Source organism: Prionailurus viverrinus, chromosome C1 (assembly GCF_022837055.1).
Source record: "Prionailurus viverrinus isolate Anna chromosome C1, UM_Priviv_1.0, whole genome shotgun sequence".
Classification (NCBI taxonomy): Eukaryota; Metazoa; Chordata; class Mammalia; order Carnivora; family Felidae; genus Prionailurus; species Prionailurus viverrinus.
Genome location: NC_062568.1, coordinates 34147405 through 34169251, shown reverse-complemented (window position 1 = coordinate 34169251; position 21847 = coordinate 34147405). Strand labels below are relative to the sequence as shown.

The window sequence follows — 21847 nt, the reverse complement described above, 5'->3', positions numbered from 1 at the left end:
AAATCAGGGAGAAATGAATTCATATTTCCCAGTTATTAATGGTTTAAACATGGAAAAACTACACTTCTCAGGATCAGATTTCCAGAAAGAAAGCAAAAGGGGATAAATTAACAGTTATCAGATAATTGTTATGTTGCAGGCACCAGACAAGGTGTTCTCCTCCAAGTAACCATGGGAGGTGTTTGCTATTATTCCCATTTTATAGAAAAATAAAGTCAAGTTCAGGGAAGGAAGTAAACTGTCCAAAGTCACACACAGTAATGATTGAGGCCAGCTATACATTCCATCGATTGTTCCCCTACACCTTTAAACTTACTTGAAGTGTCAGATACTTATTTCTTCTCATCCTGGATCATCAAAATAGGTGACCCTACTTTGTTCCAAAGTTGGCCTTCACTTTTGTCTCCGGCATCCTGCCTTCCCATGGGTCTCTTGTATGATCGCTGCTCCAACAAACTAGTTTCCTTCCACCCACATCTTCTGACCTCTGCACACACACATGCTCAACTTCTCCATCCTAAAACCTCTTCCTTAACCCATCTTCTCCTTCTAAGTACTGTCCTATTTTCCTTTTTTCTTACCCACCTACTTCATGAAAGAATATTCTATACTCTTAGTTTCTCCTTTACATCCTATATCATTCTGCAACTGGCCACAGTAGAGTTTATAACCTCTCATGTCATAGAAATTGCTCTGGTGAAGGACATTTATAACTTCATGACTTTCAAATCCAATGGCCTCTTCTCAGGCCTTATCCTTCTTGAATGCTTTGAGGATTTGGCCACACTCTCTATTCCTTGAAGCCTGGCTTTCCTGAAAAGACTTTCCTAATTCTCTTCCAAAATCCATTGGCTCTCTTTCCTTCATTTGCTCCTCCATCTCAGCCCATCCCTTAAATATTGGAGTTCCTCAATGTTACCATCCTCTGGTTTCTCTTCTTTCCATGAGCTTGTCCTCCTTAGTTCCTCTAATTTGCCTTGGGCTTCAACTGCCACCAGCATATGTATATGCCTGGCCACCAACCTCTCTTGAGCTCCACGATTATCTTTTCCAGACATCGTTGGTATCTCTAGTTGGATGGCTCAGAGATTCCTCAACAAACCATGTCCAAAACTAAACTCATCTAACCTCTCCCTTGCAGTCTAATCTTTTTCCTTTCCTTGGCCAATAGTTTGCCATCTGCCTAGTAGTCTCGGTGGTGGAGACTCAAAGTCCTCGTGTCTAGATCTCCTACATATCCTTTGAACTAATTTCTCTTTCTCCATCACCTCTAATCCAGACCTTTAGCAGGTCACCCGGGTTAATGCAACAGCCTCCCAAGTGGTTTCTTAGACTCCATTCTCTTGTTTTCTTTTAAATGTTTGTTTGTTTATCTATCTATTTTTTGAGAGAGAGACAGAGCGTAAGCAGAGGAGGGGCAGAGAGAGAGGGAGACAGAATCTGAAGCGGGCTCCAGGCACTGAGCTGTCAGCACAGAGCCCGACACGGGTCTCAAATCCACAAGCCATGAGATCATGACTGGAGCTGAAGTCAGATGCTTAACCGACTGAGCCACCCAGGTGCCCCACCATTCTCTTGTCTTCTAATCCAGCCTCCAAATTGCTACCAAACTGATCTTTGTATAACAGGATATTCCTCTGTTTATAAATTTTCAGTTGCTCCATATGGACTACAAAATAAAGCTTCAATGACCAACTAGCCCTGGCCTATCTTTCCAACCTGAGCTTTGAGAACTTGCTCTTACTTGTTTCTGTTAATTGGCTTAAACTACTTCCATGCTTCTGAGACTCAGCTTACGCTCCTCATTCACCCAGAACACCTTCCTTCCTTTGGCTCGCCTTCATCACCCTTCAAGGCTCGCTCATACCTGTTGTCTTCATCTTTCCCCAAACACCCGCTCCCAGTCTTGAAGGAAAAAACCGTTCCCATATCTGTGTTCCCAAACTTCTCTTCATTACAGAGCTAACCACAGGGCTTTACAGAGTTATTGGTGGACTCAGTGCCCCACCACCAATCCTTCAAAGGCTGAGATGGTATTATTCATCTTTGTAGCACCAGAGTCTAATTCCTTGCTTGGATCATAGTTGGATGCTCAATAAATCTGTGTTAAAGAACAAATTAATAGACCTTTTCCTGTTTGTGGTATTCAATTAGGCAGTAGCTTCATTATCATAGGATTTATGAAAACATGTCATATATCAAAGACCATAGAGTAGCTTCTAGGGACACATATGGAGGTTGTATTTCTATTAAAATAGTTTTAAATTCTGATGGCTATTAAAGTGTAAACAATACATGGCCTATAATAAAAATAAATACAGCTGATGTTCTGTCAACATGATGACTACTTTCCTTTAAAAAACTCATTTCCTAAACTACATTTTCTACCATCCATTCATCCATACATCCATTTACTGCTTAATTCATACCATACCTCTTTCAAAAAAGAATCTGAACTTAAAAATTTTAGTTTGTTGGGAGCCTGGATGGCTCAGTTGGTTAAGCTTCTGACTCTTGATCTCGGCTCAGGTCATGATCTTTTTCTGCCCCTCCCCTGCTTGTGTGTGCGCTCTCTCTCTCAAAGTAAATAAACTTAAAAATTTTATAAAAAATTTTAGTTTATTTTCTCTAGCAATATGTTCTATCTACCCATGTGTCTCTAGTCTTCCTATCTAATGCAGTTAGTGATTATTGCAGGAAAAAACTATCCAAGTCCATTCAACTAATTTTAATCCTGTATTATTTCTTGAAAGTAGAGATTTCTTTTTTATTAGAATAAGATTTCTAACTAGGACGTTTTAAATCCCAAAGCTAACATAACACTTTGTGTCCTGATACGTTCCAATATATATTAGGCACTACATGATATAATGAAAAGTAAATCCTGTATCTGAGTATATCATACTGCTAACATTTATCCTCCTATTTCGGAATGTCGTTATTTTCCTGTCAAAATGAATTGCCATGGAAACAAGCCGTGGCACACAATGTGCATTTGTGCTAACACTAAAGATACGCCCAAAGTGTTCCCTTACTGTCCTTTACAAAGGGCAGAAGGTCTGACTTTAGGGTACACTTCTCAGAGGATTCACCGTGAGCAGCAGGTGGGACTCACCTGGCGAGTTCTGGGGAGAGGACACGGGGGAGCCACGTGGGGACTGACAGTAGCTGGGGTGAAGTAAGGCATGTGGAGGCACATAAGACATTATCTCTTCTTCAAATAAACTGGGGAAAGACAAGAAACAAAATGCATACTTTAGCCAAATAGGTGGGGAGAAGCCTCATTCCACATGAGTAAGACAGTCAATTTCTCACTCTGAGGTCCAGTTCACATTCCAGAGGGAGCACTTGTCCTCCTCCTGTAGGTAATTCTTGGGACAAACAGCCGTCTGTTGCAACTTCTGTAGAAACCTGTGATTATTTGCCTATTTTCCTACCAACTTTGGACAACAAGATTTTTTTTCCCTTTTTTTCAAGTTTTTATTTAAATTCTAGTTAGTTACCATGCAGTGCAATATTTGTTTCAGGTGTAGAATTTAGTGATTCATCACTTACATGTAATACCCAGTGCCCATCATAACAAGTACCCTTAATCCCCATCACCTATTTGGCCCATCCCCGCCCACCTCCCTCCAGCAACCCTCAGTTTGTTCTCTATAGTTAAGAGTCTGTTTTCCAGTTTGCCTCTCTTTTTTCCCCCTTGTTCATCTGTTTTGTTTCTTAAATTCCATATACGAGTAAAATCATATAGTGTTTGTCTTTCCCTAGAGCAACTATTTGTTGTTCCCCTAGATTTCTATTTTGCCACTTTAATATGTGAGTCTGAATTTCCATGTTTGCTTGATCACAGTACCTAGGTTTTTAGATTTAAGAATAAGACTCAAACACAGCAGACAATGTTTATTGAGAACTCACAACAGAAGCTCAAAATATATTCTCTACCTTCATTCTAAAAAATATACAACAGGGTCTCAATGTGCAAAGGGTTCAGGATTTAACTGGACAATTAAAAGCCAAATAAAACAAAACACCTCCTAAATAATTACAACTCCTAAATAACTAGCTCCCTTATTTACTCGGGCTTCACAATGTTTTTTAAATGTGAGGATTTTGATTTTAGATTATTCAGTCCAGTGTCTTTTGTCTCCCTATTGAAATTTTTCTTTCTAGGACTCTCCCAAAAGATATTAACCAGGGACATGAGATCTTAGAATGACAGACTTTTCATTAAATATTCTGATAAAAATACTACCAACTGCACTAAGCTCTTGACAGTTGATGAAGTAGAATTAAAATAATAATAAAAGTAAGAGCCCTGGTGTTTTTTAATTAAGAGGTAGAAGCAGGTTTTCCTCCCACTTGGCCAAATCTAGAAACCTGTTACCTGTTTTCAGAAAACACTCAGAAAAAAAGGAGCAGCAGTTGAATCACTCAGAGATTAAGGAAAAGACTCTCAAGGGTTATAAGCACTGGTTCTCAACTGAGGCAGTTTTGCACTCCTCTCATAGCATTTGGGGGCTTTGGGCAATGTCGGAGGACATGTTTGGTTGTCATAATTGGGAAAGGGTATGCTTTTGGTATCTAGTGGGCAGAGGCCAGCATGCTGATAAACATCTTGTAAAACACAGAATAGTTCCTTGCAACAAAGGTGTATCCAGACCAAAATGGCAATACTTTTGAGGCTGAGAAATCCGGGGTTATAGCAACGCAATAACAACTTGATGATTCTTGTGCTGGTTCTTCATTCACATGCACACGTCTGCCACGCTGCTGTAGCAAATTTTTAGACATGATATTATTTTTTAAAGCCATCTTTCCACTTTTAAACTACGAAAGTCAAAAGTTTTGGAAACAGAAGCAGGAATTAATCATATGTATAATACCAAATTGAGCCCCGAGAAGGTCCTTTTTCTTTGTCAATAAATCAATGACCATTGAAATAATGTGAATTTAAAATTAATTGAAGGGAAAGTCCCATCTAACAGTTGATCCCACAAAGGTCGGTAAACCTATAACTAGATTAACTGAAGAGCAAGAATTAGCACACTCTCCTCGGATACCTATACCTGTGTCCTTTTGCTCCATGACATTTATCATTTCCTTTAAATATAATCAGTACTTTGATATCTTTTATATTGAGAGAAATATTTTTATTAGAAAAATTTAATACATAAGAGATAGAGAGTAATATAAAAACACTTGAGAGATATCATCCAGGATTCACAAATGTTATCACTATTATTTTTGCTTCAGACAAACACACATGCATACTTACATGTATATGCATGTATAATCTGTATGTGTACAGTGTGTAAGTGAAGCCCCTCTTATCCTCCTCTATCAGGACTTTAACAAGGTATCCTCCTTCCATAGTTTTATATTTATAACATATATCCATAGATGAATATAGTTTCGCCTTATGCACTGCTAAAAAACTACATAAGGGCTATGTAAGTATATAACATTCTTGAACTTATGTCGAGACATAAGTATCTAGTTTATGACTTTTACCTGCTATGCAGGAGTCCATTCTATGAACAAATCAATTTCTTTACCTGTCTCTTTTAACAAACATTTAATTTTTTTCAACTTTGTGCTTTTATCAGTAACGGTGCAATGAGGATCCTGTGTTTCTTGCCCCATGAACCTGGAAGAATTTCTTAGTATAAATATGGTATGTATCTAAGAACAGAATTGCTCTGTCATAACACGTATGCCTTTTTAACTATATAAGGCATTGTCAAATTGTACTCTGAAAAAGTTGCAGAAATTGTAATCCCACCAAGTCCGGACAGTAGTAGAGTCCCTAAATCTCATCTTATATATTATCCCACTTTTTGATTTTTTTTTATCCGATAGTGTGAAATACTATTTCATTACTGGAAATTGCATTTTATGATTGCTAGCATCTTTTTGTAAGTTTACTGTCTATTCTTACTTCAATTTTATGACATGCCTTTGTATACCCTCTGCCCATTTTTCTCTTGGGCTCTTTTCTTCTAAATTGATTTAAAGACACTCTTTGTGCATTCATAATATCTTTGTTTTATGTGTTGTGAATATATTCTTCCAGGGTGTTACCTTTCATTATGCCTTATATATGGTATCCTTCATTATATAAAATTTAAAATTCTAATGCAGCTAAATTTATCAATCTGATAGAGGTACATTTTTCATAAGAGTTGAGTGAATGAAAGAATATATGAAATAGAATAATCATTAACAAATGCAGCAAGGTCGTTTACAAATTCCTGAGCTTTAGAACAGCTATTTTGGAAAATAACCTTACATGGGCTTATTTTGAATTGAATAATTTCCTAGAACTACAGCATGTCTACACTGCGGCTTGCCGATAATCAAGTCCATTTGTACGAGGAGTGATTTTCCTTTTTAAGAAATAGACACAATACAAAAATAGACACAGAGTCTTTCACTACATGTGCAACTAGCCCATTGCTGGAGTTTATAGTCACTGATTCAAACTACCCAAACTCCAAAGTAAAATGAAAAATAAAGAACTGAGGATATCTGAAAATGTTTTAGTAACTATTAAACATTATTTAAGTAGACACATGTGATAACTGTGTCACCATTTGTACAATTATTAAAATAATAAATTACATTTGATCATCTAAATGAAATAACTCTAGAATTGAATAACATCATTTGCATGTAATAATTATAGAACAATTATTTAATAAGTGAATTTCTCATGCTTCTCCAAAGACCCATTAACTTCAAAGAACATGCTTATTTTCCAAATGGGGGAAAGTGTAGCCTTGCTCTTAATATGTGTTTATATATGTATGTATATACGTGTGTGTGTATGTAGATATATACATACACATAAACATACACAAAACATAAATGTACATCAGTTTTCAAATATTTTAAAATTCAACCACATGACACATAGAAACTCATGCAAACAGCAGTGTTTATTAAAGTACAAATATTCTAAGCTATATTGTAACTTAAAATATTTAGGACTATACCATCTAAAGATTATTTAACTAAGACAAGGTGAATAATAATCATGATTTCTGTTTTGTAATCATTTTTGTTTCTACTAATTCCAAAAGCAGAATTCTTTAGCGTAAATTAAAAGCTTTAGATGTCTAGAATGAAGCGAGAGTGTCATATCCTAGTCAGAATTTTGTAACAAAACTATTTTATCACCAACTAAACTATGGTAGAAACATCATGCCACATACTAATTGACCAACAGTCTGTTTTCAGAACTAACTCATTCCGGCAGAGTCACAGTCATCTCTCAGACTGAGAAGCGACCCTGCCTCCCAACAGGTCTTGTTGAGAATCAGGTAAGGTGAAGTCTCTGGGGGACATGATTTGAATTATGCTCCATCTATCCAGTAAAGGAGAACAATTGTTTGACTTCAGTTTTACAAATAGGGCAACTACCACGTAGGCAGTTAGAAATGGTTAGGGTGTAGATCATCATGAATATCACAAATGAGATCGTTAGTTGGCACTTTGGGATAAATAAAACACTGTGTGGTTGGTTCAGCATGATTTTCCCTTTAATTCTTTGGAAGTTACAGTGGTGAGTGTCTCGACTATTGGGTAGAGCAAGGTGTTATTTTACTCTAGCCTCCTACATTTGTGGGATAATATTAAAAATGAAAACTCTTATGAAAACTTGCCAGTTTCCCTTCTAAACTCTCTAAAATTTAAAACCAAAGCTGATCTAACCATCAGGAAAGAAAATATGATTGGTTAATTTTTATTTTTTTTTAACGTTTATTTATTTTTGAGACAGAGAGAGACAGAGCATGAATGGGGGAGGGTCAGAGAGAGAGGGAGACACAGAATCCGAAACAGGCTCCAGGCTCCGAGCTGTCAGCACAGGGCCCGACGTGGGGCTCGAACTCATGGACCGGGAGATCATGGCCTGAGCTGAAGTCGGGCGCTTAACCGACTGAGCCACCCAGGAGCCCCACAATTGGTTAATTTTTTGAAGGGCCATCAAGTTGGCAGTGAGTACCAGTCACCAAGTTGCAACTTTCTGATCTAACTTCCAAAACCTAAACTCTCAAAATCACTTTAAAAAATCAGGACAAATCAGAAAAAGGAGAAAAGCATACTTTGAGGGAAAAAAAAATTGAAAGAAAATATAAATTCAACCTCTCTTCTACTCCAAAGGGGTAAAGCCCTGTATGCCCTTCTGTTCCATTCTGTGAGTGGACATTTTATCCATCGGCCTCTACTAACCTTGCCCTTCTCCAGCACCACCTCATTTATCACCAGGGTAAAAGAATATATATCAAACAGATCTTAGGATAAGAAATGCAATCTGAAATGAATTATCACTAAACCAGCATGCTACGTTTTCAACATGAGTATTCCACAAGTCTTTGAAAATAATGGAGACATTCTTAGGCTACAAATATTGGCATATTATTTTCTAAAATGCTCCATAGTATCTGATGACAGAAAGACTCTCTACTTCAAAAGCTGGTTACCTACCTCAGCAACATGACAAGGTCTGCATCACTTGAAAGACGCACCAATCCTGGGGTCCCTTCAGTTCGGATAAATTGGATCTTCTCCCTATGCAAGCAAAGAAACAGCTCAAAACATATGTGGTAGGCTTTTGAAACAAAACTGAGTGACTTAGGTACCATTTAAAAAATAGTAGCCACAACACACACACACACACACACACACACACACACAATGTTATACAAACATATACAAATATTTATGTTATATGTTATGTAAACATATATATAAGTATTATATATATAAAACATTTATATATACAGTATCTATCATGTGGTATCTAATGCATAATAATGGGAATTCACATCCAAGAGAGACATCGTCCTTGCTTTCAAGGAGGACCCAATGAGCATCAACATCACCACGTCCTAATGCTGGAAAAAGCTTCCTTTATTGCTTTCATTCATTTTGCTGCCCATGTACTATTAGAGGTAGTGGTACCATCCAACCCAGTCTTTGCTTTGAGTTAAAGCCTGCTGTGGGCTTGAATCTGAGCAACTGTCTAGATCATTCAGGGTAATTCCCTGTTATTCCGAAAAGTGCGCGCGTGTGTGTAGGGATATTCATCTATTTTCCTGGGGGTATACCTCTAAATTATGTGTGATGAGCACATTCTTACTTGGAGACAGATAGTATCTATTTATTATATATTCAATATAAAGGCATATGGCTCTTTAAAATAACCGAAAAATCCAAGACACTTTTAGTTACTACAGTTGGTGGAACAGATTATGTGTATACCTGTGCAAATGTGTATATACTTATACTTACACATATCAAACATGACAATGTGAGCTATTTCTGCCATTATTTTATTACATATTATGTAAAAATGGCATGTTTTTCTTTTTGATGAGTCACCATATGCTACTATCTTCAATTCTTTATATGAATAAAATTTTAATACAAATTTTCCTGTTGCTTCCCTTCATTTACATGATACTATTGTAAAGCACACCGTATTAATTTGCATAAGATAAAGAAAAAAAGCTACATTGGAGAAAAGCTGTCTTGGAGAAAAATGAACAATAACTTAATCCAAGAAATATTCTTATAAGGGTCAGTAAGAACATACTTTGATCCTGAACAATCAAAAGCTATCTCCAATAAGTCCACAGTTTATCTCCTTAGCCCGTCATCACAATGGATCAGGCAAACAAACAAACGAGAAAACAAACAGGGTGCACACTCTCCTTCCACTTCTTTAACTGGAGCTACACAGAGCAAGGTGAGTGATGTGCACTGTGGCTTCCTGGGAACAAGGAAAAGATCACAGCTTCCTGAGTCACATGGATGATAGAGTGATGAAAGGGAAAGACACCGGAGGAAATACGCCAATTGGGAAACTTGTCATCACTTTTCAGATACTATTAGACAGTGAAGGCAACGGGTCTGATTCTTTAAGCCAGAACATACCAGAGGCAAGCTGAGGCTAGTTTTCTACCAGTCCAGCTAATTTATGGCACTGACCAGCCAAGAGTCATATGCTTTCAGGAACACGACACTGGGGCTGTCTGTCATCTGGTGCACACTGTGCCACTAAGGACCTTCTTATACTAACATTCATTCTTTCGCTTTTCTGAGGGTCTACTGCGTGCTGGGCCTGGTTATCACACACTAGGTATCCAATAGGGTCGGAGACCTAGTTCCTTCCTCAAAGAGTTCATGGAGCACTGGAAGAGAGAAAGCCAATTCTAGTATTATATGAAAATATTTAAATAGAATAGGGCCATTCCCTTCACTGGATTCTGTTTAGGCCTTATACCCACCCTTATCCCATAAAGTCCTTTCACATAAAAACAAAGAGGGCACTGGTTCACTGAACGTCAAGAAAGCACATGAAGGCTGAGGAAGAGAAGGTCGGCAGATAGCCTCAGAAACGTCGCCAACCTTTTCTAAGAAAAACAAAAACAAACGGGAACTACATCTTGGTTATTAGGTATTTGCCTGATATTCCATACCGGTATTTCTCAAACTGGCATCACTGTCTGCTAGAAATCTATAGACATCATCTCAAATTCTGGGGGAATTAAAAAATTCCACGTTTTCACATTGAGGATCAAAACTGCTACTATTTAGGCAGGCACGTTTTGGATAATCTGAATGACACTTACAACTGAATACTGCCATTTGACTTCAGTTCTCCTGTTTGCAATGACAAGACAGTTGTTGCTCCAAGATCAGAGAGGAAAGTGTTGGTGAGCAGGCCATGAGGTGGGCAGGGCCTTGGATGGTAAGTGCGGTAGGAGCAGTCCCCATCTACCATACACACACAATTCTCTTACCAATTAAAAAGGCAAAGCTTTTCTTTTGCAGTATTAATTTGCATACTGACACTGATGAACTGGGGCAAGGTTATATATATATATAAATTGCTATAGGCTAAAGAGATAACAAAATAAATGGATTTGAAATTTTTTTTAATGCTTTTACTCATTTTTGAGAGAGAGAGGCACAGAGTGCAAGCGGGAGAGGGGCAGAGAGAGACAGGGAGACACAGAATTTGAAGCAGGCTCCAGGCTCTGAGCTGTCAGCATTGAGCCCAACGTGGGGCTCAAACTCATGAATGGTGAGATCGTGACCTATGCCGAAGTCGGATGCTTAGCTGCCTGAGCCACCCACGTGCCCCTGATTTTGAAAGTAAATTATGCATTTAGGTTAACTAAAGCCTTAAAGATGTCACAGTTTATTATGAGAACAAGTTTTACAATAGTTTTTTACAAATAGAAAAGTAGTGGTAGAATCATCACAGGGTGCATTTAAAAATATTTTTTTCTTTACTATTGTAGTGGGGGGTATTAAATGAATTGGCTCATCAAAACAATGAGTTAGTAGGTAAAAATAAAATTGGTAGGTAAATTAGTAGACAAAAATAAGCTATTGATTTAGAAAAATGATGGCCACAATATTGCCACAGATGCTCTTGGTGAACCATTAGATACAAAATGGAAAGAATCAAGTCAAACACAAGTGAAACAAAAAGCACAAATGTATCTTTCCACTGACCACGATCTCAATATTGGTAATTTGGATTCCGAACAACAAAATCTCACATTAATATGATTCAATTAAATGGTTTTTTTTTTACAGTTTTTCCTTAATTTATATGTCTTTTGGTTTTATAGTTCATAGAAGTTGAAGAAGTGTTTGCATATTTTATATTTGTGCACACTTACATTTCACTAAAATAAAAGGGATTAAAGTCAACATTGTAGATCTGCAATATTTTCCCTTTTAGAATGGAAAATAACAGTTTTGGCTCCTAACAATTTTCCATGAGTCCACTCAGTGACTAAAATAAACATAACAAGCTTGAGCAGTATTATTAAAGATACATATGACTCTGATTAGAAGGACATTTGAGAGCTATATTACTATATTTATTCAAGTTTATTTTATCAATTTACAGAGTTAGAAGGAATCTGTCGCAGTCCTTTTAATTCCTATCTTCACCGCATTCATTCTAATGAAGAAATCCTATTCAATTTTCGTGGTTCCTAATGAGGATTAAGATAATACTCAAATAACACTTTCTATCTGACCCTCTCTGCATGGGTATGTTTCTCTCTGTGTGTCCTTTAGAATACATTCCAGCACGCCCTCCAGTGTACTTTCTCACTGGGCCGGCCATTCACTTACAACATAAATTCCTTTTGAAACATGAGGGGGTTTTTTGAGAAAGAGAGAGAGGAGGGGGAGAGAGTGTGAGTTGGGGGGAGGGGCAGTAGGAGAGGGAGGGAGAGAACCCTAAGCAGGCTCCGCGCTGTCAGTGCCTGGGGCTTAGTCCCTTGACGGTGGGATCGTGACCTGAGCCGAAATCAAGAGTTGTACGCTTAACTGACTAAGCCACTCAGGCGCCCTGAAACATGAATTTCTTCAAAGTAAAAGCCGTTCCTCCTTTATTTTCATGTTCCCCAAGTACCTAGCATTGTGCTATGCACTTAAGGAATGCTCAGTAAAACACAACCGGGCACAAGATTATAACAGAGTCGGCTCCTAACAAATTTCTCTGACTCCACTCAGTGTCTGAAATAAACTATCATTTTTTGTTGTGGCGCAGAAAAAGAGAAGCAGAGAGCTGACATCAGATTGTTTGCTAAAACAGACACCCCCCCCCCCCCCCCCGCGAGGGAAGTGCAAAGGCGGATAAAGAGGCAATCTTTTAATACGAACATTTACGACTGTTCTAACAAGATACTAAACTGTACAGAGACAACACAGGAAAAGCTTGCTAGTTGTTGCTGTCTCTCAGTTAGACCTTTGTAACCACTTCCTCAAGTGCACAGAATCACCCCAGAAGATCAACGCTAGCAGAAGATCATTTGAGGACAATGAAACATAGTCTCAAGACCGGAATTCCCACAGAACATACTCTCATTGAAACCAACCAACATTTTTGGTGAAGTTAAAGAAGGGCACGTGACTAGAAACAATCAGAAGCAGCAATGCCTCGAAACCACAAAAACTCTCTGGACTGCAGACTCTGTACCCACATACCATTCAGTAACACCTTCAAAAATACATGGTCTAAAAACACTGCCTGAGGGCAATTTTAGAGAAATCCCATGATTTCTCTAATGGTGTAATGCCAAGAAAGGAGAATTAGCATCGACTATTTGATTGATTGTTCATACCCTTTACTATAGTCACAGGACATGGTCTGACTTGAAGGATAGAGCCACACAGTAGAAAGATCAATGTTTATTTCTACTTCCCATAAGATTTGGAAATGTAGGTCTGTTATGGTCACATGATTCTCACAAATAGAAACAGAATCAACCTGAAACCCAAAATAATTATCCCTATACCTGGGGAAAGCTAGACCAGCAGGGAGTAGATTTACTGGCTAGACCTCATAACCACACAAGAGTGATTATTCTCAACTCTTAATTCGGTTTTATGACACATAGATCCTTGCTCATAATGTAGTGTTGTACAAATACCAATACCAAAAATTTTATTGAATTTGTATTCAGTATATTCACTAATAAAATATCATTAAAAGGTTCTTTTTTAAATGAATATATTTGTCTCCAAATAAAATATCAGAACATATTATTTTGACTTTTATTTTAATGTCACACATATAAAAAGCTTCTTAGCATGAATACTGTCTTCTAATGAGAGCCCCTAGTAGGATATGGCAATCCGTGGAGGACAGTGCCCACTTGAAGGAGGTGGTACTGACTTATGGATGTTGCGTTTTCTAGCCAAGGAAATAAATCTTTTCTGAGGAAATAAAAAAAAAAAAGGAGAGGAAAAGTTGGTAGCATCACATTTGCATGACAGATAAAGTTAGAGGGAGCAGTGACTTAAATACAGTAGTTGAAAGCTAAAGCCATATCCCATTGCATAGAAAACCATAGCCTTTCTACGGTCACAGATATGCAAGTGCAGTCTCAAGGAAGAGGAAACTACACATGGATACAAACTAAATAAACTGCTGGCCATTCTCTGGTTTAGGAGGAATCACGAGCAAACATAAAAACACAAAGTAAATAGGTGTATCCATTTGACTCTCCCTCCAGCTAGCACTTTTCCTCATTATACTCATGGAGAGCATAAGAAGGGATATTTCCTTTAAGCGGCTGTGCCACAGATGAGGAAGCATACACACAGAAGGATGCTGGTATGGGGAAGCCTCGCTTGGAATATGAATATAAGGCCCACTGTTACCTTTGACACACAATTACACAGTGGCTCTATCCCATGCATAAATCTTTTATTAAAGATATCACTGAGGGGCGCCTGGGTGGCGCAGTCGGTTAAGCGTCCGACTTCAGCCAGGTCACGATCTCGCGGTCCGTGAGTTCGAGCCCCGCGTCAGGCTCTGGGCTGATGGCTCAGAGCCTGGAGCCTGTTTCCGATTCTGTGTCTCCCTCTCTCTCTGCCCCTCCCCCGTTCATGCTCTGTCTCTCTCTGTCCCAAAAATAAATAAATGTTGAAAAAAAAAAAAATTAAAAAAAAAAAAAAAAAAAAAAGATATCACTGAAATACGAGATTAAAGAGCCCCAACTGTTTCCCCACCCCTGCGTTTGTGGGAATACATCTTACAATGCAGTTTTTCACTATAAAAGCAGAATGTTCTCTTAGATATACGAACTTCCCCATTATGTTGTTGTGATAAGCAGGATGCTTAACTACCACAAACTTTTCAGAAAATAAAAGTGCACCATGACACACACTCTAAGAGGAACAGCATTATCTCATTGATTTATGTCCCTGCTTCCTTCTACTTGTCATGACAGCATAAGCTTTTTATGATCAGATTCTGTAAATAGTTTCAGAAAGCGTAAGTAGAAACTTGTAAGTACTTTGGAATAAAGTGGAAACTTATCTCAAAACCTATCAAATAACTTCTTGCCATTAAATCACCCTGTGAGAGCTACGTTAGAAGAATGGGCTCAGCTGAAGACCCTAGGTGTCACTAAAAAAGAAAAATCCTTGCCGATCTTTAGGAGATTAGAGACTCTTAAGACTTTGAAAAGCAGAAAGAAAGACAAAAACAAAACTGAAAGATACCAACTGGGGCCCAGCAGTTTTCCCTCTGTCAGGGTCTATTAAGGTTCTGTCAAATCACTGGAGACAACGATGCTGTTAGATGTGCTGTTCAGGTAGATTAAATCATCTGACATCTCCCATGGTGGAAATGTAAAGATATGTTAAACTGCTGTAAATAATAATGTGGAGAGCAGAGTAAAAGTAGAAACCTTGGGCTTCCTCTTTCTTGTTTTTTTGTTTTTTTTTTTTTTTTTGGGAGGGGGTACTTTGACAGGAATAGATACTGACTAGAAGTATGTCTATGCAGTGGGGCTAGAGCTGGTGGGAAAGAAAGAAAACAGAGCTCTCCTTATTTTGTGGTTAGCAAAAGAGGAGAGATTTGTTTTTTTGTTTTGCTTTGTGGTCCGGAATCTAAGATCTCTCATTAGACAACTGAGGAGTTTATTTATGCAATTTTGCTAACTAAAACTTCTTACACAAGATGCTCCAGTGGACCATGGATTACTGAGTAGATGCTATAGTACGCGAATATGCAAAATGACAGCTCGTCTAATTTTTATGACTTTCTTGTGATTGGGAACAGCATGCTTGTCAGGTTGGGAAAAGCACTGAGACTTGAGTTAGATGGTAACTAATGTGAAACTGGGATTTCTGTTTGTTTGTAAGCGATGTTTATACTCATACTTGAAATTACATGTAGCCTTTAGAAACTCTGGAAGCTAATGACATCTTTAAAGCTATAAGAGACTGACAGGAGATGGGGGGGTGGGCAAAATGGGCAGAGGGGGTCATAAGGTACAAACTTACTTATAAAATAAGTAAGTTATAGGGATGTAATGTACAGCATGGCAACTAAAGTTAATAATACTATAATGCATATCGGGAAGTTGTTAAAAGGAGATCTTAAAACTTCTCATCATAAGAAAAAAAATCTATAATAATGTGTGCTGATGGACCTTAACTAGGCTTATTGTGGTGATCATTTTACAATGTATACAAATATTAAATCATTATTTTGTATTTCTGAAGCTAATATAATATTGTATATCAATGATACCTCAACAAAAGATATGAGAGACGAAGAACATAATAAGAAGAATATTTGACAATTTATTTTCAAATCAACAAGAAAATCTCTATCCCCATCTGTGTATCTATCTGTCTATGTATCTATGTATCTATCTATCTACATTCACTATATGCCAAGTAATATTCTTGATATTTAAACAATAAGGAGGAGAAATAATGAGTTGAAGATCCATATTTGTAAGAAACTTATAGTCTAGTTGAAAAAAAAAGCATAAGGATTTGAAAAGTCAAATTACAGCATGAAAGTCACATAAACAAAATAGTATAAAGGACAATGTGATACACTACATAATTAATTATGAAATTAGTGTCTAGAACAGAGGTTATTACACCTGAATGTGCCACTGGAGTCATATGGAGAAGTTTTAAGATATTAAATGCTTCAGCTCTCCCACAGACCTCCTGAATTAAATTTCTGGACAAGTTGTAGGAGGATAGGGGGTTAAATTCAGAGAAGGGAGAAGAGTTAGGGGAGAGAAGACCTGGCATTTTGTACTTTACAAAGCTCCCCAGGTGATTCTGATGAAAAAAGCTTGATACAACTAAATACAGTAGTTTTGGAGAATCACGGCTGTGGGCCAAGATGGCACCACTGGACAAAAACATATTTCTACCAGTAAAGGTAGCATATAAACCAAATAAGCTTTGAGTTATGTCACATTTTCAGCAGAAACTCACATCTTTTCCCATCTCCACTGATGCTTACCACACCAAGGGTGAGGAACACTAGTCTAGATCTTGAGAGTAAGAGCTCACAGTGGAGCTGAGAGGCTTCAAGAAGACGTAGTTTGCATTGAGTTTTATCAGAAAGATTTTTCTTGTCAAACACACAAGAGAAAAACTTGCCAGGAACAGGAACAGCATGTATTCAGGAAAGTAAAACTGGACTTAAGTGTGATGCATTGAATAGCTATTTAGAATAGAGGGGTCATGCAGGGGAATACTGGACAGTGAGGGGATCAGATTCCCTCCTTGGGTTCCACTGTGTTTTTATTATGAAAAAATGTGAATACCAAGCCTAGGATTTTATAGGTCTCAATTCAGTAAACTCTAAGTTACTTTTGTTTACTCAAGCTACACACAAAAAGGTTAGTGTCTTATTATTTTCATTATAACCTGCAGATCAAGGATGGATTCTTGGTTATGAATTTTTGTTTCTTTTTCATATTTCTTCTTTAAAGAGGGTTCTAGGTTCTTTAGTCAATCTTATTCAATCTTTATACTTAATAGAGAAAAGCCAGTACTACAATGACCTGGTTGTTGATGACATAAAGTCTTTGTGTACAAGATGCCTTTGTTCAGACTGCCAGAAAGAAAGAGTGAATTTCCAAGATGATTATCAGTATTACTGATGATTTAATAGTTGGGGCTTACAGAATTTGAACCAAATACTAATACAACAGTTACCTGAGTGAATGATTCCTGGTAAGATCAGGTTGGCGCTCCTGTAGAATTTCAAAGATGTTGGGTTGGCGCAGAAATGCAACAATCTTGTCATTGTAAGCTGAAAAAATTAAAAAATTATGATGACGCTTTAAAAATCTGTTATTAAGTTTATGCACATAAATCCAAACTTTAAGTCTGTTTTTTGTGGTTAATATTCCTTTTACTCAAAGTCATAGTTTGAAGCCACTACAGATGCTTAAATTTTAATTTGTGTCTACCTGTTATATGATTATCGGACTTAGATGTATTAGGTGTGACTTAAGCACAAATTAAACTCATTTCATAAGCCATATTTATTATCAAGTTGCAGGATGAGATCACAAACAAGATTCTAGATATGGATGGTTTTTAGCTACTGCTTACCAAAATCAACCTCATAAGCAATTGTTAGAAATGGAAAACTATCTTCTGACTAAATAGCAACCATCCAGAGAGGTAAAGAGACAGAACAAAAGTTGCCCAAATACAACAGTGCTTTGAAAACTGAAGACATTGATAAAAGAAATTAAAGATGCCACAAATGAATGGAAAGGTATACCATGTTCATGGATTGGAAGTATTAACACTGGTAAATGTACATATGCCCCAAAGCACTCTACAGATTCAATGCAATCCATATCAAAATACCAACAACTTTTTTACAGAACTAGAACAAACAATCTTAAAATTTGTAATTTGTATGGAACCACAAAAGACCCATAATAGCCAAAGCAATCTTGAGAAAGAACAACAAAGCTAGTGATATCACAATCCCAGACTTCAAACTCAACTACAAAGCTACAATAGTTAAAACAGTAGGCTATTGGCACAAAAATAGACACACAGATCAAAGGGACAGAATAGAGAGCCCAGAAATAGATTCATGCTTATATGGCTAATTAATCCACAATAAAGGAAGCAAGAATATACAATAAGGAAAAGATAGTCTCTTCAATAAATGGTGCCACGAAAACAGGACAGTTACATGCAAAAGAATGAAACTGGACCACTTTCTTACGCTATACATAAAAATGAACTCAAAATGGATTAAAGACCTAAACCATAAAACTCCTACAAGAAAACCTAGAGAGTAATCTCTTGGACCTTGGCCTTAGCAACATTTTTCTGATATGTCTCCTCAGGAAGGAAAACAAAAACAGAAATAAACTATTGAGACCATATCAAACTAAAAAGCTTTTGCATAGCAAAGGGAACATCAATAAAATGAAAAGGCAGTATACTGAATGGGAGAAGATATTTGCAAATCATATATCAAAAACAAGTTAATATCCAAAATATATAAAGAACTCATTCAACTCAACACCAAAAGCAAACAAACAACACACAAGCACAAATAATCCCATTAAAAAATGGGCAGAGGACCCGAATAGGTCTTCTTTTTCCCAAGAAGACATACAGATAGTCAACAGACACATAAACAGATGCTCAAAATCATTAATCATCAGGGAAATACAAATCAAAACCACAGTGAGATATCATCTCACATCCTGTTAGAATGACTAGTATCAAAAAGACAAGAAATAACAAGTGTTGGCAAGGATGTGGAGAAAAGGGAACCTTTGTTTACTGTTGGTGGGAATGTAAATTGGTGCAGCCATTATGAAAAACAGTAGGGAGGATCCTCAAAGAGTTAAAAATAGAAATATCATATGCTCTGGTAATTCCACTACTGTATATTTACCTGAAGAAAACAAAAACACTAATTCTAAAAAATATATGTATCCCTCTGTTCACTGAAGCATTATTTACAATAGCCAAGATAGGCAAGTAACCTAAGTGTCCATCGATAGATGAATGAAGAATGAGTTAAGAAGATGTGGTACATATCTTATATACATATATACATATCTTATACATGTATAATATATATATTATACACATATATAATAGAAAGTTACTTCACAATTAATAAGAATGAAATCTTGCCATTTGCAACAAAATGAAGGGACCCAGAGAGTATTATCTAAGTGAAATAAGTCAGACCCAGAAAGACAAATACTGTGTGATTTCATTTTTACGTGATATCTAAAAAACAGACAAATGAACAACAAAATCAGAAACAGACTCATAGATACAGAGAACAAACTGATGGTTCCCAGAGGGCAGGGACTGAGGGAATAGACAAAATCGGTGAAAGGCATTAAGAGGGGCAAAGTTCCAGTTACAAAATAAGTAAGTCACAGGGATGAAAAGTACGTCACAGGGAACACAGTCACCAATACTGTAATGATTTTGTATCAGATATACACTGAGTAACGTATCAAAGTGTGTAATCATCATGCTATACATTAGAAGCTAATATAACATTGTATGTCAACTGTACTTCAATTAAAAAAAAAAGAAAAACAGTTGTCAGCAACAGTTACTACCAAAAGGTAGAAGACAAACCATTCCCAAATTCTCTGTGGAAATAAATGCCATTAAGCCACACTTAGCTTTTTACCAAACCAACTATACCAACAGCTACAACACAAACGGAATCATCAACTATGTACATAGAATTAAAAGAAAAATTCACCTCTGTCAAGACTGGCTAATGTCTATAGAAATTTAAAAATAGTTAATTAAAATTTATTAAGGGCTCTAATAATTAATACCTCTTTTGTCAAGAAAACTAATTTGTTTACTTAAGATTATTTATCTTGATTATATCTATTTCTAATCAGAAATATGGCAATATTTAAATCACAGAACTGAATATCTGAATTTTCAAACATCAGTGACTCTGATTCAGTTCATAAATATGATCAAGTAACATGCCTTACTTAAACTCACAAGTTATCAAACAAAAGAAATATAATGCTCTAAACATTTGCTAGTTCACATTTTATGCATCAGGCCACCTGTGCATACAAACTTTAGTTAAATGTGAATAAAATTTAAAAAAATACTACCTGCTAACATGGAATCCCATTGTCAAACTTGAAGTGTACCTAACTGCACGTTTCCTCATACAAAAATAATGAAAACACTTTTTATAGTTTTTTTGAGAAAACACTTTGATAGCTGAAATTTTGTCACTGGGTTTTACACTCCGTTCAAGATCAGAGACTATATAACTTTTTTAGCAATAATTTCATAAGACTTTAAAATTCTCTATGTAGCATTTAGTATCCTATTAATAGCAGCATAACAATACACAGACTCTTAGACTTTGATCCAAGATTTCTTCCTGTCCAGTGTTTGTCAAATTTCTTTAGCTAAGTAATGCCACAGGCATTACTTTATATTTCACATTAAAGTTTTTCTTAAAGAAGTAAAAATTTTAAGGTAAAAACAGACAAATGGAGAACTACTCAAATTTAAGATGAAGCAGGGAGCTGACATGGCCTCCTACCACCTACCTGTCTACTCCACCTGCCTTAGGGGTCCAGGTGTGAAAACCGATCTACGTCAACCTCATCATGTGAATAATAATTCACGTTGTTGGTTAGGCCTCTTTGCCCCATTCATTTATTTGTATTTTATAATTTTGGAGGCTCTTGCTGCCTTGTATTTGCTACAACTACATAGCTCTCTACCAAAACGTTAAGAATGTGCCATAATTGCTTTCTTATTCTGAGGCTACCGTAGGCTCACACACCATTTAAATTCTGTACCAGAGTGCCTGGATGGCTCAGTCAGTTAAGCGTCCGACTTCAGCTCAGGTCATGATCTTACAGTTCATGGGTTCGAGCCCCATGTCAGGCTCTGTGCTGACAGCTCAGAGCCTGGAGCCTGCTTCCCATTCTGTATCTCCCTCTCTCTCTGCCCCTCCCCCATTCATGCTCTCATTCTCCCTCTCTCTCTCTCTGTCTCTCTCAAAAATAAATAAACATTAAAAAAATTTAAAAAATTCTGTCCTGAGCATTATGGATATACTAATATATATGCTTGTCCAATGCTTAATGTGAAATGACCACATAACATATTTGCCTTAAGAGTAACTTCAACAATCTAATATAATAGCTCTGCTCAGAAAACGTAGAGCAAGATAAAAAATCTCATTCTATAGGATTTTGTATGACAGAAGTGTTTTGCGATTCAAATTGGTCTCTTAGGGATAATGCACGTTTCTCAGTACAGGGCAAAAGTAGCAGGCTGCCAATAGAGAAGTATCAGCACAGGATGCATGATTCACACTGATAGGAAAAGCAAAGATAAAGGTTTCTGGAATGGGATGACATACCCACTGGAACCATGTCCTGGTACTGTGGCCTACTGACTGTATTGAATGTACTCGATGGCCTGGGAAGCACTGGTGGTCCTGTGTGTCGAGAATCTTCTCCTACCTGCAAACAAAAGCATC

At 37.0% G+C, this 21847-nt stretch overlaps 1 protein-coding gene across 2 annotated transcripts in view; it reads right to left on the bottom strand.

The window, feature by feature from the left end:
• The window catches only part of HECW2 (HECT, C2 and WW domain containing E3 ubiquitin protein ligase 2), a 266445-nt gene that overhangs the window by 84851 nt on the left and 159747 nt on the right, over positions 1-21847 (bottom strand). For both annotated transcript variants that reach the window (XM_047869633.1, XM_047869634.1), the window contains exons 15-18: positions 21728-21830; positions 17521-17617; positions 8488-8571; positions 3116-3225 (exon numbers count right to left, since the gene is read on the bottom strand). In XM_047869633.1, coding sequence (XP_047725589.1) covers positions 3116-3225; positions 8488-8571; positions 17521-17617; positions 21728-21830 — 394 coding nt within the window. The remainder of the gene's footprint in view (positions 1-3115; positions 3226-8487; positions 8572-17520; positions 17618-21727; positions 21831-21847) is intronic.